This window comes from Lepidochelys kempii, chromosome 4, assembly GCF_965140285.1.
Source record: "Lepidochelys kempii isolate rLepKem1 chromosome 4, rLepKem1.hap1, whole genome shotgun sequence".
In the NCBI taxonomy this organism is placed as follows: Eukaryota; Metazoa; Chordata; order Testudines; family Cheloniidae; genus Lepidochelys; species Lepidochelys kempii.
Genome location: NC_136383.1, coordinates 142861945 through 142880339, shown reverse-complemented (window position 1 = coordinate 142880339; position 18395 = coordinate 142861945). Strand labels below are relative to the sequence as shown.

Genomic DNA, 18395 nt, shown 5'->3' with positions numbered 1-18395 from the left:
GAATTGTCCTGGAGTCTCCATGAATTAAAGATTAATCTGCAATTAAAGATTATGTAATGTGATGAAGCCTTCAGGAATATGCCCAATCAAAATTGGAACCCTACTCATAACATGAGATTATCCAGTGAGAAATTCCCTGAGCTGGAACTGCCTGATGCTTTATCCTTCCTGGATGGGATATAAATAGATGTGATCTATATAAAAAGAGAGGACACAACAAACATCTAGTGTAGGGAGTCTCTCCTCATCCTTATGCATACACATCTCAGGGGAAAAGGTAGGCAGACGGCGTGCCTGATTATGGTGGGAGCTGGACACCACCTTCATTAGAAATTCCAGATGTGGTTTCATTGAGACTTTGTATTTATCGAATGTGGTATGGGGGACCTGCCATCAGGACTTGCAGCTCTGTCCACTTCTCTTGCCCATGTGATAGCCACCAGGAAGGACACATTTGCTAATCGGAGGGTTAAAGAGCAGGTTGCCATTGGCTCAAATGGAGGCCCTATCAGAGCAGATAATACAAGAGTCAAGTTTCAAGGAGGAACCAGAGCCCCGATAAGAGGATGAGTTCTATTTATCTCTTTTTAAAAAATCCAGCCTCCATAGAGTTAGAGAAAACTGACTTCACCTGGTTAGGAGGGTAGATAGCCAAGACTGCAGCTAAGTGTACTTTTAGTGAGCTAGTAGATGGTCACAATTCTTTAAGATATAGGAGATATTCCAAGATATCTTAGATTCTTGTTCCTGAGGGAAGTTATGACTCTCAGACCAACTAGAAAAATGTTTCCCCTTATAGAGATAAGTACTCTAAGTAGATGTTTTTCCACTGTTCTATAGAATACTTTGCACAGCCATCCAACAGCCAAGCCATCAGGTGGACACTCTTGGGATTTGGGTGAAGGATTTGACAGTCATCCAGGCATACTGTGTCTTTGTCTGGGAGAAGCGGTAGTGATCGTTGAAAAGAGAATCTGTAGGTTAGAGAACCAGTGTTGCCTTAGTCAAGCTGGGGCAATCAGAATCACATGGGATGACCTTGGGAACGAGTGGTACTGGGGAAAAGCGTATGTCAGACTCAACTCACAAAGAAGGAGGAATGCATCTGCAAGGGATCTGGGGCTGTGACCTGCTCTGAAAGAGAACTGATGGCATTCTGTTGGCTCTTGTAGCAAATACGTCCATATGGGGAATACGTCCAAGTGACGAAGATTAATCTGACTATACTCGCTTTCAAAAACCACTCGTGGTCTTCCCAAAACATCTGGCTGACACGGTCTGCTATTCCAAGGACAGTCACAGATGCAGAGTGATCGGTAAGCTGGGCACAAGCAAACAATATACATTTTAACACAGTGAAATGTAAATGGATCCATCTAGGAACAAAGAACATCGGCCTTACTTACAGGTTGGGGAACTGTATCCTGGGAAGCAGTGACTCTGAAAAAGATTTGGGGTCGTGGTGGATAATCAGGTGAACATGAGCTCCCAGTGCAACACTGTGGCCAAAACAACTAATGTGATCCTGGAATATCCAAACAGGGGAATCTCAAGTAGGAACAAAGAGGTTATTTTACCTCTGTATTTCCACTGGTGCAACTGCTGCTGCAATACTGTGTCCTGTTCTGGTGTCCACAATTCAAGAAGGATGTTGACAAATTGGAGAGGATTCAGAGAAGAGCCATGAGAAGGATTAGAAAACATGCCTATAGTAACAGGTTTCAGAGTAACAGCCGTGTTAGTCTGTATTCGCAAAAAGAAAAGGAGTAATGATGAAGTGAGCTGTAGCTCACGAAAGCTCATGCTCAAATAAATTGGTTAGTCTCTAAGGTGCCACAAGTACTCCTTTTCTTTATGCCTATAGTAAGAGGCTCAAAGAGCTCAATCTATTTATCTTAAAAAGAGAAATTTAAGGGGTGACTTGATTACAGTCTGTAAGTATCTACATGGGAAATAAATATTTGATAATGTGGACTTCAATCTAGCAGAGAAAGGTTTAAGACAATCCAATGGCTGGAAACTGAAGCTGGACAAATTCAGGACTGGGAATGAGGAGCTAATTAACAGTGAGACTAACCAACCATTGCAACAATGTACCATGGGTCAGGCTGGGTTCTCCATCACAGAGTATTTAAAAATCAAGATTGGATGATTTTCTAAAAAAATATGCTCTAGCAATTATTGTTGGGAAATGCTATAGCCTGGGTTATACAGCAGATCCAACTAGATGGATTTCAGTAGCTCCTTCTGGCCTTGGGATCTATGAATGTATCACCACTGTAGTCTTCAGTGACCTCTCATATTGGTCCCACATCTTCCTACTGAGAGAGGCCCTCTGTACATTCTTTTCCACAGCCAGATGCAGAGTTGTTGAATGAAGTACGAGGCACCACAGCCAGAACTTTAAGGCCTATGAGCACAGAGATGGAGAGTGTGACGCTCCCTGATTTTTAGATAGCGGCATTGCCTGTCAGTACCCGGCCTCAAAGGTAAAGGAGTTAAGGTCCATCAAATGGCTCTGACCTCTAGCACACTGAGGTGGAGTTTTGCTTCCCATTGGTTCCATAATCTATGCATCTCTAGGTATTGACATGCACTTTCCAGTCCAGATTGGAGGCATCTGTTGTGTTAATGGTCTTGGAACAGACAGGCATGACGTACATGAGCATAAGAATGGCCTTACTGGGTCAGACCAATGGCCCATCTAGCCCAGTATCCTGTCCTCCAACACTGGCCAATGCCAGGTGCTTCAGAGGGAATGAACAGAACAGGTAATCAACAAGTGATCCATCCCATGTACCCCCACTCACAGCTTTTGTCAAACAGAAGCTAGAGACACTTCAGAGCATGATTTTGCATACCTGCCCATCCTGGCTAATAGCTCTCCTAAGACCCACTGTCAGGCGCTGCCTCCCAAAATCAGGCCTAGTGGTTGGAGCATGGGCCGTAGCTAGGCGTAGGGTTGGGCCTGAGCCAAGGGTGGTTCTGGAATTGAGATCTGGGTACAGTCCAGGGTCAAAACCAAGATCAGAGTCATAGCCAAGCCAGAATCTGAATCGTAGCCAGAGTCCAGATGCAGGCCAGAGGTCGAAGCTGGGTGGTCAGAGTCCAAAGACATACCAAACTGATACCGGAGCCAGAGTCCAGATACGGGCTGAAGGTCAAAAACAGGTAGTCAGAGTCCAAGGGTTTGGGAGGGGGCGGGGGGGGGGGGGAATCAGGAGGTAGAGGCCAGGCTGGAGCGAGGTTAGTGCAGGGCAAGGACAATGCTGGGACAGGGCTCAGGCAAGGCTGGGAGTCACTGGAGTCTGGTGTACTGCGAGGCAGTAGGAGGGTTATTGGCCAGGTAGCGCTGTTGCTCAGATGGATCTGCAGCTCTGCTGGGGTTGTGGAAATACCTGACCCTGGGTTCATTTGACCCAGGCTCTAGTCAGTGTTAGGTTGCTGCTTAATACCTGAGCGCTGAGTCACCACAGCAGCTGAGCGAGGAGCCCTGGTTTGGCTGTGAGTTTGCCTCACACCCCTGAGCTGAGTCCAAGCAGTCTTCAGCCTGGTAAGAGCCTGCAGGACCCTCTCGCCGGGTAAGACAGCTTTTCCCTCATTGAATCCAAACGCTTGCCAATGAACATGACGCTCAGACAGTTGGGAGAAGTCAAGCCTGAGCCTGATTTGCAGGTCCAGGCTGTGAAACAAATGGCAAGTTTGGGCTATGGAGTCTGACCCATCTTTTATCAGACAACCATCTAGGTAGGGAAAGATGTGGATCCCCGATGTCTGAGATGCGTACTTTGTGAACGCCCTTGGGGTCACGGACAGCCGAAAGGGAAGTACTTTGTGCTGGTATCATAGAATATCAGGGATGGAAGGGACCTCAGGAGGTCATCTAGTCCAACCCCCTGCTCAAAGCAGGACCAATCCCCAACTGAATCATCCCAGCCAAGGCTTTGTCAAGCCTGACCTTAAAAATATCTAAGGAAGGAGATTCCACCACCTCCCTAGGTAACCCATTCCAGTGTTTCACCACCCTCCGAGTGAAAAAGTTTTTCCTAATATCCAACCTAAACCTCCCCCACTGCAACTTGAAACCATTACTCCTTGCCCTGTCCTCTTCTGCCACTGAGAATAGTCTAGATCCATCCTCTTTGGAACCCCCTTTCAGGGAGTTGAAAGCAGCTATCAAATCCCCCCTCATTCTTCTCTTCCGCAGACTAAACAATCCCAGTTCCCTCAGCCTCTCCTCATAAGTCATGTGTTCCAGACCCCTAATCATTTTTGTTGCCTTTCGCTGGACTCTCTCCAATTTATCCACATCCTTCTTGTAGTGTGGGGCCCAAAACTGGACACAGTACTCCAGATGAGGCCTCACCAACGTCGAATAGAGGGGGACGATCACGTCCCTCGATCTCCTTGCTATGCCCCTACTTATACATCCCAAAATGCCATTGGCCTTCTTGGCAACAAGGGCACACTGCTGACTCATATCCAGCTTCTCGTCCACTGTCACCCCTAGGTCCTTTTCCGCAGAACTGCTGCCTAGCCATTCGGTCCCTAGTCTGTAGCAGTGCATTGGGTTCTTCCGTCCTAAGTGCAGGACCCTGCACTTATCCTTATTGAACCTCATCAGATTTCTTTTGGCCCAATCCTCCAATTTGTCTAGGTCCCTCTGTACCCTATCCCTGCCCTCCAGCGTATCTACCACTCCTCTCAGTTTAGTATCATCTGCAAATTTGCTGAGAGTGCAATCCACACCATCCTCCAGATCATTTATGAAGATATTGAACAAAACCAGCCCCAGGACCGACTCCTGGGGCACTCCACTTGACACCGGCTTCCAACTAGACATGGAGCCATTGATCACTACCCGTTGAGCCCGACAATCTAGCCAACTTTCTACCCACCTTATAGTGCATTCATCCAGCCCATACTTCCTTAACTTGCTGACAAGAATACTGTGGGAGACCGTGTCAAAAGCCTAGCTAAAGTCAAGAAACAATACATCCACTGCTTTCCCTTCATCCACAGAACCAGTAATCTCATCATAGAAGGCGATTAGATTAGTCAGGCATGACCTTCCCTTGGTGAATCCATGCTGACTGTTCCTGATCATTTTCCTCTCATGCAAGTGCATCAGGATTGATTCTTTGAGGACCTGCTCCATGATTTTTCCAGGGACCGAGGTGAGGCTGACTGGCCTGTAGTTCCCAGGATCCTCCTTCTTCCCTTTTTTAAAGATTGGCACTACATTAGCCTTTTTCCAGTCATCCGGGACTTCCCCGGTTCGCCACGAGTTTTCAAAGATAATGGCCAATGGCTCTGCAATCACAGCCGCCAATTCCTTCAGCACTCTCGGATGCAACTCGTCCGGCCCCATGGACTTGTGCACGTCCAGCTTTTCTAAATAGTCCCTAACCACCTCTATCTCCACAGAGGGCTGGCCAACTCTTCCCCATTTTGTGATGCCCAGTGCAGCAGTCTGGGAGCTGACCTTGTTAGTGAAAACAGAGGCAAAAAAAGCATTTAGTACATTAGCTTTTTCCACATCCTCTGTCACTAGGTTGCCTCCCTCATTCATTAAGGGGCCCACACTTTCCTTGGCTTTCTTCTTAGCTGGGATAGAAGATGGGTGCCAGGTTGCCTTGGTGATTTTGAGTAGGACCACATTTATAGGCAACCAGTCTCTCCAATTTTGCCAGGAGTTTGAGCTGCTTCTCCCAAATTACCTCAAGTGGAACGTTCAGTGTTTCCACTGTTCGTAAATATTAACATTTTCATGATTTTTCTCATTGTCCTTTGTATACTGATTATACTCCCAGAATCCTTGCTTTATTAGCCAAAAGTGTGCCTGGAGTCTAAGGCCTCAGAGTGTTGGCTCCTAAACTGAACTTAGTGTGTGACTAGCACTTTAGAATGTATATAATTAAGTATTGGGCTGTACCTAATTATCCCCTGCACCTCTCGGTCTAAGAGAGTCTAGGTGTTTAGGAAAGGGACCTCTCAAAACTAACGAAAAATATCTACAGAAGTATAATAAACAAGATTGGGTAATTGAGAAGGGGTGCTTATGATCAGGCTATGTTCTGTGACTATTGAGAGGTATTTTGTTATTGCAGATGTTTTCTGTGATGCATAAAATGATGACTCATTCAAAGATGTTTTTAAACTCATTAAGAATCACCGGTTACCACAGATGTCAGTAATAATGACTGAATTAGAAATCCCTTTAGCTTGTCATCACGTAAACTGAAATAACAAAAGGAATTCCATAAATAATTAGGCAAAATGAGATATCGAATGCAGAACACAGTGAAAATCAATTATGAGAGAGGAGCTTTCCCTCCTACATAGGAATTTCTCTCTCACACACCTTAAAAGGAAAGAGATTTTGAGAGTTAGATTGGGAATGAACACTGCCAGCATCCCGTCAGTTACAGAGGAAGGAAACAGGGCGCCATCTCTTCAACATTCAATATGAAGTGGAGTAGACCTGCTTCCTTGAATAGGCATTCCTCCCTGTGGTGACCAATATGGCCAAGGTTGATAAAGATGACGTGGGGGAGAATGCATGGGTGGATACCAGCCAGGGGACTCCCTGTGTGAACCTGACCTCTTTTTTTGAGAATCATTCCTAGATTCTCTCTCAGCTTCCCACTGTGCCACCCAAGGGAGAGATGAGGCCTGGACATGGGAAGATCCTCCACTCTGTTCAGCGGAGTAGGAAAAGTATTAACTTCCAAGGTAGAAGCCATTCTGCCAGGTACTCTTGGTTTCAGGCCTGAGAATATCTGTACCGGCACAACACAAGACTGAGGAGCTACGGATGTAGTGGCGATTCCCTTAAGTGCTTCAGCAGAAGAGACCCGAGTACCAAGCCCAGAAAGAGGTCACGCAGTACCAGGAATTGCACTGGTGCCAGGAGGGTAAGCACCGAAGTGCCCAGTACCATATCGTCAGTTGGCACAGAGAGAACTGTTATTGGTATTGGGCTTTTGGCATCAAGCTTGGTGCTGCAGATAGCGCTTCACCGATGATCCTGGGAGTCCAAAGGAACCATTGTGTTGTGTCTCTCTTTGGCACTAGAGCAGGACTCTGACATGTAGCTCTTTATGGAAGAGGCCTCAGATGAACTCTTATGTCTCCTACTCAAAGTTAAAGACAACCAGTGCCTAGCCTTTCCCTTAGGGTTAGGAGGCAACTGAAGGATTTGGGGCCTAGCCTGGGAAACAAGCAGAGAGAACTGGAAGTGCTGGCACAGTCAAGGAATTAGGATATGATTGCAACAGAGACTTGGTGGGATAACTCACATGACTGGAGTACTGTCATGGATGGATATAAGCTGTTCAGGAAGGACAGGCAGGGCAGAAAAGGTGGGGGAGTTGCATTGTATGTAAGGGAGAAGTATGACTGCTCAGAGCTCAAGTATGAAACTGCAGAAAAACCTGAGAGTCTCTGGATTAAGTTTAGAAGTGTGAGCAACAAGGGTGATGTCGTGGTGGGAGTCTGCTATAGACCACTGGACCAGGAGGATGAGGCGGACGAGGCTTTCTTCCGGCAATTAACGGAAGTTACTAGATCGCAGGCCCTGGTTCTCATGGGAGACTTCAATAACCCTGATATCTGCTGGGAGAGCAATACAGCGGTGCACAGACAATCCAGGAAGTTTTTAGAAAGTGTAGGGGACAATTTCCTGGTGCAAGTGCTGGAGGAACCAATTAGGGGCAGAGCTCTTCTTGACCTACTGCTCACAGACCAGGAAGAATTAGTAGAGGAAGCAAAAGTGGATGGGAACCTGGGTGGCAGTGACCATGAGATGGTCGAGTTCAGGATCCTGATACAAGGAAGAAAGGAGAGCAGCAAAATATGGACCCTGGACGTCAGAAAAGCAGACTTTGACTCTCTCTCTCACACAGTGTGTGTGTGTGTGTATGTCTGTCTCTGCCTGCCATGCTGTCTCCTCTCCCTCCATTTGTGCTGCTTTGTAGAGTGTGAGGCTACATTAACAACGTGTTAACTCTTGAGGGCTCAGCCAAGTGCTAGTTCATCATATAGCCGTAAGGCATTCCCTGGGAAATATCCTACCCTCTTCCACCCTCTGACTCCACCACCTAAACCAAGCTTCACAATCATCATTGCTGTGCACAGTATTAAATTGTTTGTTTAAAAAACTTGTACTGTGTATAAATATATATAATATAGTCTTTTGTCTGGTGAAAAAAATTTCCCTGGAACCTAACCCCCCCATTTACTTTAATTCTTATGGGGAAATTGGATTCGCTTAACATTGTTTCGCTTAAAGTCACATTTTTCAGGAACATAACTACAGTGTTAAATGAGGAGTTACTGTATAAGGTGGGTGCACCACTGGTTGAAAGACTATACTCAAAGAATAGTTATCAATGGTTTACGGTCAAACTGGGAAGACATATCTAGTGGGTTCCCACAGGGATCTGGTACTACTGAATATTTTCATTAATTACATCAATAACGGAGTGGAGAATATGCTCATACAATTCGTGGATGACACCAAGCTGGGAGGGGTTGCTAGCACTTTGGAGGACAGGACATTTCTCAAAATGACCTTGAGAAATTAGAGGATTAGTGTAAAGTCAGCAAGATGAAATTCAATAAAGACAAGTGCAAAGTACTACACTTAAGAAGGAAAAATTAAATACACAAATACATATCAAATGCACAGCTACAAAACAAGGTAGGCAGTAGTACTACAGAAAAGGATCTGGGGGTTATAGCGGATCATAAATTGAATCTGAGCCAACAATGTGATGCTGTTGAGAAAAAGACTAATATTCTGGGGTGTACTAACAGGAGTGTCATATGTCAGACACAGGAGAGACATATCCTGCTCTGTTTAGCACTGGTGAGATCTGAGCTGAAGTACTGTGTCACATGTTAAGGGCTGTTATAAAGAGGACTGTGATCAATTGTTCTCCAAGTCCTCTGAAGGTGGGACAAAAAGTAATCCGCACCAAGGGAGATTTTGGTTTGATTTTGGGAAAAACTTTCTAACTCTAAGGGGAGTTAAGCTCTGGAACAGGCTTCGAAGGGAGGGCTTGGAATCCACACCACTGGAAGTTTTTAAGAACAAGTTAAACAAACACCTGCCAGGGATCTAGGCACAGTTGGTCTGGCCCCTAGTAAGGGGCTGAACTAGATGACAGCTCAAGATGCCCTTCCAGCCCTACATTTTTAGGATTCTATGATATTAGAATATCCTCTTCTATTGTGGAGAGATGATGGGGGGACTCTAGGAAAAAAGGAAACCGATGAAAAGTTTGGGATTTTGGTAAGGGGGGGTTGTTTTTATAAAGCCAACAAGGAGAGGAAACCTAACTAAACTAACTCTACCTTCTAACACTAATTATAGACATTAGTAAGGTAATAGTTAAGTCGCACAAAGCAAGGGACATGGACACTGCAGGGATTCTGTCTCACAGCCATGGGCTTTAAGGAACTGAGCAGTAGCTGAGCCTGCTCAACCTTATATGCCTTCAGTTACTGGGGGAAATGCAAAGACATCCAGGGTGCAGACAGGGACACTGCTATTGCACACATGGGCCGTATGTGCATCAAGAGTGGAATCTGTGTGGACAGTCACTCAGACAGAAACCGAAGTTCCCCAAAACACAGTGTTTCCACATTAAAATGATCTGAGCTACACACAAGATGAACAGCTGTAACTAGGAGTGAAGAGAATAAAAGCAGTCAATGGACTAAAGGACCAGGATGCTCCCACTTGCTGCTTTAGCACCTGTAAGAAAGTGAGAAGTTGTGAGGATTTTGCATCCTTATTCTATCCTTGCATGGAGCATTGCATTGCTTGAGACGATATACACTTGGCTGTGCTGGCAGAGATATCCACAGGGACTCAGACTTGGTGTGCAGAGCACAGCCATATTACGAGACTGAGGATCACTCTCCTTTGCATACCAAGTCCACTTTCCATTCAGTGAGCACCTGCCGGAGCCAGGAAAGGCACCCACCTCTGGGCTGAGAAGATACCATAGAACACTGCAGAAGTCCCATTTACAGAGTGCAAGGTAAATACATCTTTCAGTAGATTGAAGTTGGTTCCACTCTCTGGATCCAAGCAAATCAGTTGGGTCTTTAGGAAAGTTGTCCACCGCTTCTGCAGGGTCTTCAGGCCTCCCAAGTCCCCCTAGAGAGAGAGAGAGCAGAAAGGAGACATTTACACTCAGGAAAAAGAGGATTAATCTGCTGCTCACAGCTTCTAGCAGAGCTTATCTTAACTCATCCAAGCATCTTGGGTATTCTTCTGTTCAACCATTAGCACTGTGCTTTCACTAGGGGCTTCTGTGACCAACAGGTCCATTCCAGTGTCCTCAAACACAGAAGAAGGCAGCCCCAAGATTAGGACAGGATATGTACATAAAGTCAGACTGGAAATAAAGCATACATTTTTAACTATGAGGGACGTGATGGATTCTCCATCATTGACAAATTTTAAATTAAGATTGGTTGTTTTTCTAAAAGATCTGCTCTGGGGATTATTTTGGGGAAGTTCTATGGCCTGTGTTATACAGGAGATCAGACTAGATGATCACAATGGTCTCCTCTGTCATTCCAATATATTTTGTAGATTCCAAGGCCAGAATAGGGGAATGGCACTATATGTGAAAGAAAGAGAGTCATATATAGTGAAAATCTTAAATGAACCAAACTGTACCATAGAATGTCTATGGATATAAATTCCCTGGTTGAATAATAAGAGTTTAGCAGTAGGAATATACCACCAACAACATAACCAGGATGGTGATGGTGATTGTGAAATGCTCTGGGAGAGTAGAGAAGCTCCAAAACCAGAAAACCCAATGGTAATGTGGGATTTCAACTATCCCCAAAGTGACTGGGTACATCACCTCAGGACAAGAGGCAGAGATAAAGTTTCTAGACACCATTAATGACTGCTTCTTGGAGCAGCTAGTCCTGGAACCTACAAGGAGGGAGGCAATTCTTGATTTAGTCTTAAGTGGAGCACAGGATCTGGCTTAAAAGGTGAATATAGCTGAAACACTAGGTAATAGCAACCATAACGTAATTATATTTAACATCCTTTGGGGGGGGGGGGGGGGTGAGGGAGGGGAATACCAAAGAAATCCACCACAGTAGATTTAACTTCAAAAAGGGGGACACCACAAAAATGAGGTTTGTTAAACAGAAATTAAAAGGAATTGTCGCAAGAATAAAATGCCTCCAAGCTTCATGGAACTTTTTAAACATACCATAACAGAGGCTCAATTAAATGTATAGCCAAAATAGAAAATGCAATAAAACACCTCGCAGATCAAAAAAATGCCACCATGGCTAAACAACAGTTGAAGAGGTTAGAGACAAAAAGGGAAACCTTTAAAAATTGGAAGTTCAATCCTACTGAGGAAAACTAAAAGGAGCTTAAATTCTGGCAACTCAAGTGTCAAAGGAAAATTAGGCATGCCAAAAAAGAATTTGAAGAGCAACTAGCAAAAGAGACAAAAACTGAGAGCTAGGGTGACCATATGTCCCAATGTTATAGAGACAGTCCCGATATGGTGCTTTGTCTTATACAGGTAAGTGGGAAAGCGGGATACCGGCAGGAAGCACAGGCAGGAATGTCTGTGAGGGGAGGGCTCCTGCCTCATACTGGGAATGAGGGGCGATCAACAGGTTATCTCAAGTGCTTATATACAAATGCACAAAGCCTTGGAAACAAGCAGGGAGAACTGGAGGTCCTGGTGATGTCAAGGAACTATGACGTGATCGGAATAACAGAGACTTGGTGGGATAACTCACATGACTGGAGTACTGTCATGGATGGTTATAAAGTGTTCAGGAAGGACAGGCAGGGCAGAAAAGGTGGGGGAGTAGCACTGTATGTAAGGGAGCAGTATGACTGCTCAGAGCTCCGGTACGAAACTGCAGAAAAACCTGAGTGTCTCTGGATTAAGTGTGTGCAACAAGAGTGATGTAGTGGTGGGAGTCTGCTATAGACCACCGGACCAGGGGGATGAGGTAGATGAGGCTTTCTTCCGGCAGCTCACGGAAGCTACTAGATCGCATGCCCTGATTCTCATGGGTGACTTTAATTTTCCTGATATCTGCTGGGAGAGCAATACAGCGGTGCATAGACAATCCAGGAAGCTTTTTGGAAAGCGTAGGGGACAATTTCCTGGCGCAAGTGCTAGAGGAGCCAACTAGGGGGGGCGCTTTTCTTGACCTGCTGCTCACAAACCGGGTAGAATTAGTGGGGGAAGCAAAAGTGGATGGGAATCTGGGAGGCAGTGACCATGAGTTGGTTGAGTTCAGGATCCTGACGCAGGGAAGAAAGGTAAGCAGCAGGATACGGACCCTGGACTTCAGGAAAGCAGACTTTGACTCCCTCAGGGAATGGATGGCCAGGACCCCCTGGGGGACTAACATGAAGGGGAAACGAGTCCAGGAGAGCTGGCTGTATTTCAAGGAATCCCTGTTGAGGTTACAGGGACAAACCATCCCGATGAGTCGAAAGAATAGTAAATATGGCAGGCGACCAGCTTGGCTTAATAGTGAAATCCTAGCGGATCTTAAACATAAAAAAGAAGCTTACAAGAAGTGGAAGGTTGAACATATGACCAGGGAAAAGTATAAAAATATTGCTCGGGCATGTAGGAATGATATCAGGAGGGCCAAATCGCACCTGGAGCTGCAGCTAGCCAGAGATGTCAAGAGTAACAAGAAGGGTTTCTTCAGGTATGTTGGCAACAAGAAGAAAGCCAAGGAAAGTGTGGGCCCCTTAATGAATGAGGGAGGCAACCTAGTGACAGAGGATGTGGAAAAAGCTAATGTACTCAATGCTTTTTTTGCCTCTGTCTTCACTAACAAGGTCAGCTCCCAGACTGCTGCGCTGGGCATCACAAAATAGGGAAGAGATGGCCAGCCCTCTGTGGAGATAGAGGTGGTTAGGGACTATTTAGAAAAGCTGGATGTGCACAAATCCATGGGGCCGGACGAGTTGCATCCGAGAGTGCTGAAGGAATTGGCGGCTGTGATTGCAGAGCCATTGGCCATTATCTTTGAAAACTCGTGGCGAACCGGGGAAGTCCCGGATGACTGGAAAAAGGCTAATGTAGTGCCAATCTTTAAAAAAGGGAAGAAGGAGGATCCTGGGAACTACAGGCCAGTCAGCCTCACCTCAGTCCCTGGAAAAATCATGGAGCAGGTCCTCAAAGAATCAATCCTGAAGCACTTGCATGAGAGGAAAGTGATCAGGAACAGCCAGCATGGATTCACCAAGGGAAGGTCATGCCTGACTAATCTAATCGCCTTCTATGATGAGATTACTGGTTCTGTGGATGAAGGGAAAGCAGTGGATGTATTGTTTCTTGACTTTAGCAAAGCTTTTGACACGGTCTCCCACAGTATTCTTGTCAGCAAGTTAAGGAAGTATGGGCTGGATGAATGCACTATAAGGTGGGTAGAAAGCTGGCTAGATTGTCGGGCTCAACGGGTAGTGATCAATGGCTCCATGTCTAGTTGGCAGCCGGTATCAAGTGGAGTGCCCCAAGGGTCGGTCCTGGGGCCGGTTTTGTTCAATATCTTCATAAATGATCTGGAGGATGGTGTGGATTGCACTCTCAGCAAATTTGCGGATGATACTAAACTGGGAGGAGTGGTAGATACGCTGGAGGGGAGGGATAGGATACAGAAGGACCTAGACAAATTGGAGGATTGGGCCAAAAGAAATCTGATGAGGTTCAATAAGGATAAGTGCAGGGTCCTGCACTTAGGATGGAAGAATCCAATGCACCGCTACAGACTAGGGACCGAATGGCTAGGCAGCAGTTCTGCGGAAAAGGACCTAGGGGTGACAGTGGACGAGAAGCTGGATATGAGTCAGCAGTGTGCCTTGTTGCCAAGAAGGCCAATGGCATTTTGGGATGTATAAGTAGGGGCATAGCGAGCAGATCGAGGGACGTGATCGTTCCCCTCTATTCGACATTGGTGAGGCCTCATCTGGAGTACTGTGTCCAGTTTTGGGCCCCACACTACAAGAAGGATGTGGATAAACTGGAGAGAGTCCAGCGAAGGGCAACAAAAATGATTAGGGGTCTAGAACACATGACTTATGAGGAGAGGCTGAGGGAGCTGGGATTGTTTAGCCTGCAGAAGAGAAGAATGAGGGGGGATTTGATAGCTGCTTTCAACTACCTGAAAGGGGGTTCCAAAGAGGATGGCTCTAGACTGTTCTCAATGGTAGCAGATGACAGAACGAGAGTAATGCTCTCAAGTTGCAATGGGCGAGGTTTAGATTGGATATTAGGAAAAACTTTTTCACTAAGAGGGTGGTGAAACACTGGAATGCGTTACCTAGGGAGGTGGTAGAATCTCCTTCCTTAGAGGTTTTTAAGGTCAGGCTTGACAAAGCCCTGGCTGGGATGATTTAACTGGGAATTGGTCCTGCTTCGAGCAGGGGGTTGGACTAGATGACCTTCTGGGGTCCCTTCCAACCCTGATATTCTATGATTCTATACAGGAGCCTATTACCTCCCACCCCCACCCCAATTTATCTGGTCATCCTACTAACAGCAAAGAATTTTAAGTACATCAGAAGCAGGAAGCCTGCCAGACTGACTGGAAGTGGGGCCACTGGATAATTGAGGTGCTAAAGGAGGCTCAAGGAAGACAAGGCCATTGCGGAGAAGCTAAATGAATTATTTACATTGGTCTTCACTGAAGATGATGTGAAGGAGATTCCCACAGCCAGGCTATTTTTGTTAGGTGACAAATCTGCAAAACTGTCCCAGACTGGAGGTGTCAATCGAGGTGGGTTTGGAACAAATTGATCAGTTAAACAGTAATAAGTCACCAAGACCAGATGGGTTTCAGAGTAGCAGCCGTGTTAGTCTGTATTCGCAAAAAGAAAAGGTTCAAGAGTTCTGAAGGAATTCATACAAGCAATTGCAGAACTAATAACCTATTGCTTAAATCAGCTTCTATACCAGATGACTGGAGAATAGCTACTGAAATGCCGATTTTTTAAAAAGGCTTCAGAGGCAATCCTGGCAATTACAGGCTAGTACGCCTAACTTCAGTACCAGGCAGATTGATTAAAACTATAGCAAAGAACAGAATTATCAGGCTCACAGATGAACATGATATGTTGGAGAAGAGTCAACTCAGCCTTTGTAGAGGGAAATCATGCCTAACCAATCTACTACAATTCTTTGAGTGTATCAACAAGCACACATACAGGTTGATCCAATTAACACAGTGCACTTGGACCTTCAGAAAAACTCTGACAAGTTCCAACACCAAAGGCTCTTATGTAAAGTAAACGGTCATGTGCTGTTCAACACATTCATAAATGACCTAAAAAAGGAGTGAACAGTGAGATGGCAAAATCTGCAAATGATACAAAATTACTCAAGATAGTCCAAAGCAGACTGGAATGAGTTACAAAGGGATCTCACAAAGCCGGGAGACTAGGCAACACAACAGCAGATGAAATTCCATGTTGATAAATGCAAAGTAATTCACACTGGAAGTCATAAGCCCAGCTACAAACACACAATGAGGGGATCTAAATTAGCTGTTACCACTCAAGAAAGCTCTTGGAGTCACTGTGGATAGTTCTCTGAAAACATCTGCTCAGCGTGCAGTGGCAGTCAAAAAAGCTAACAATGTTATTATCTTTCCTAATGTTTCCTAAATCAAAAAATGTAATGCCACTATATAAATCCATGATATGCCCACATCTTGAATGTCCATTCAGTTCTGGTCATCCCATCTCAAAAGAGATATGTTTGAACTGCAAAAAGTGCAGAGAAGGGCAGCAAAACTGATTAAGGGTATGGAACAGCTTCTGTATGAGGAGAGATTAAAAAGACTGGAACTGCTGAGTTTAGAAAAGAGATGGCTGGAGAGCTCTGCTAGAGAATGGTGTGGAAAAAGTGAATACAGAAGTGTTATTTACTCCTCCTCTTAATACAAGAACCAGGGGTCACCCAATGAAATCAATAGGCAGCAGGTTTAAAAACAAAACAAAAGGAAATACTTCTTCACACAATGCACAGTCAACCTGTGTAACACGCTGCCAGGGGACGTTGTGAAGCCCAAAATTATAACAGGGTTGAAAAAAGAATGAGAAGTTCTTGGAGGATAGGTCCAGCAATGGCTATTAGCCAAGATGGTCACGGATGCAACCTCGTGCTCTGGGTTTTGCTAGCCTCTGCCTGCCAGATAGTGGGAGTGGATGACAGGAAATGGATCACTCAACAGCACTATTCTGTTCATTCCCTCTGAAGCTCCTGGCACTGGTCGCTGTTGGAAGACAGGATATTGGGCTAAATGGACAATTAGTCTGACCCAGTATGGCTGGTCTTATTGTAAACCACTCTCAACAGGCCAAGATAACAGAAAGAAAGCTTCAATTGGCAGAATACATAACCACCAGAGGCGGTATTAAATTATTGATGAATGATCTTGAATGCAAGCTTGTCAGATTTCACAAGCTATCCAAACTGGGCATGGTCTGTGTTACAGCTAACATAGCATGTTAGACAATAGATGAGCATGTGTAGCTGTAGCTGTGTAGGAGAAGGCGGGTGTGTAGGAGAAGGCGGGTGGTGGTGGTCGGGGACTCTCTTCTCCGGGGGACTGAGTCATCTATCTGCTGCCCTGACCGGGAAAACCGAGAAGTCTGATGCTTGCCAGGGGCTAAGATTCGCGATGTGACGGAGAGACTGCCGAGACTCATCAAGCCCTCGGATCGCTACCCCTTCCTGCTTCTCCACGTGGGCACCAATGATACTGCCAAGAATGACCTTGAGCAGATCACTGCGGACTATGTGGCTCTAGGAAGAAGGATAAAGGAGTTGGAGGCGCAAGTGGTGTTCTCGTCCATCCTCCCCGTGGAAGGAAAAGGCCTAGGTAGGGACCGTCGAATCGTGGAAGTCAACGAATGGCTACGCAGGTGGTGTCGGTGAGAAGGCTTTGGATTCTTTGACCATGGGATGGTGTTCCATGAAGGAGGAGTGCTGGGCAGAGACGGGCTCCATCTTACGAAGAGAGGGAAGAGCATCTTTGCCAGCAGGCTGGCTAACCTAGTGAGGAGGGCTTTAAACTAGGTTCACCGGGGGAAGGAGACCAAAGCCCTGAGGTAAGTGGGAAAGCGGGATACTGGGAGGAAGCACAGGCAGGAATGTCTGTGAGGGGAGGGCTCCTGCCTCATACTGGGAATGAGGGGCGATCAACAGGTTATCTCAAGTGCTTATATACAAATGCACAAAGCCTTGGAAACAAGCAGGGAGAACTGGAGGTCCTGGTGATGTCAAGGAACTATGACGTGATCGGAATAACAGAGACTTGGTGGGATAACTCACATGACTGGAGTACTGTCATGGATGGTTATAAAGTGTTCAGGAAGGACAGGCAGGGCAGAAAAGGTGGGGGAGTAGCACTGTATGTTAGGGAGCAGTATGACTGCTCAGAGCTCCGGTACGAAACTGCAGAAAAACCTGAGTGTCTCTGGATTAAGTGTGTGCAACAAGGGTGATGTAGTGGTGGGAGTCTGCTATAGACCACCGGACCAGGGGGATGAGGTAGATGAGGCTTTCTTCCGGCAGCTCACGGAAGCTACTAGATCGCATGCCCTGATTCTCATGGGTGACTTTAATTTTCCTGATATCTGCTGGGAGAGCAATACAGCGGTGCATAGACAATCCAGGAAGCTTTTTGGAAAGCGTAGGGGACAATTTCCTGGCGCAAGTGCTAGAGGAGCCAACTAGGGGGGGCGCTTTTCTTGACCTGCTGCTCACAAACCGGGTAGAATTAGTGGGGGAAGCAAAAGTGGATGGGAATCTGGGAGGCAGTGACCATGAGTTGGTTGAGTTCAGGATCCTGACGCAGGGAAGAAAGGTAAGCAGCAGGATACAGACCCTGGACTTCAGGAAAGCAGACTTCGACTCCCTCAGGGAACGGATGGCCAGGATCCCCTAGGGGACTAACTTGAAGGGGAAAGGAGTCCAGGAGAGCTGGCTGTATTTCAAGGAATCCCTGTTGAGGTTACAGGGACAAACCATCAAGTCTGAGGAACGGGGGGCAGGGGGTAAGGAAAAAACAAGGGGAAATAGGTTACCTTGCATAATGACTTAGCCACTCCCAGTCTCTATTCAAGCCTAAGTTAATTGTATCCAATTTGCAAATGAATTCCAATTCAGCAGTCTCTCGCTGGAGTCTGGTTTTGAAGTTTTTCTGTTGTAATATAGCAACTTTCAACTTGTTTTTTCCTTCCCCCCCCCCCCCCCGTTCCTCAGACGTTCTTGTTAAACCCTGGATTTGTGCTGGAAATGGCCCACCTTGATTATCATACACATTGTAAGGAGAGTGATCACTTTAGATAAGCTATT

The 18395-nt window shown here is 45.9% G+C and overlaps 1 protein-coding gene across 2 annotated transcripts in view; it reads right to left on the bottom strand.

The window, feature by feature from the left end:
• Nucleotides 1–18395, bottom strand: part of SEMA4F (ssemaphorin 4F) — a 143275-nt gene that overhangs the window by 22169 nt on the left and 102711 nt on the right. For both annotated transcript variants that reach the window (XM_073343166.1, XM_073343167.1), the window contains exon 8: nt 9996–10171. In XM_073343166.1, the coding sequence (XP_073199267.1) occupies nt 9996–10171 (176 nt within the window). The remainder of the gene's footprint in view (nt 1–9995; nt 10172–18395) is intronic.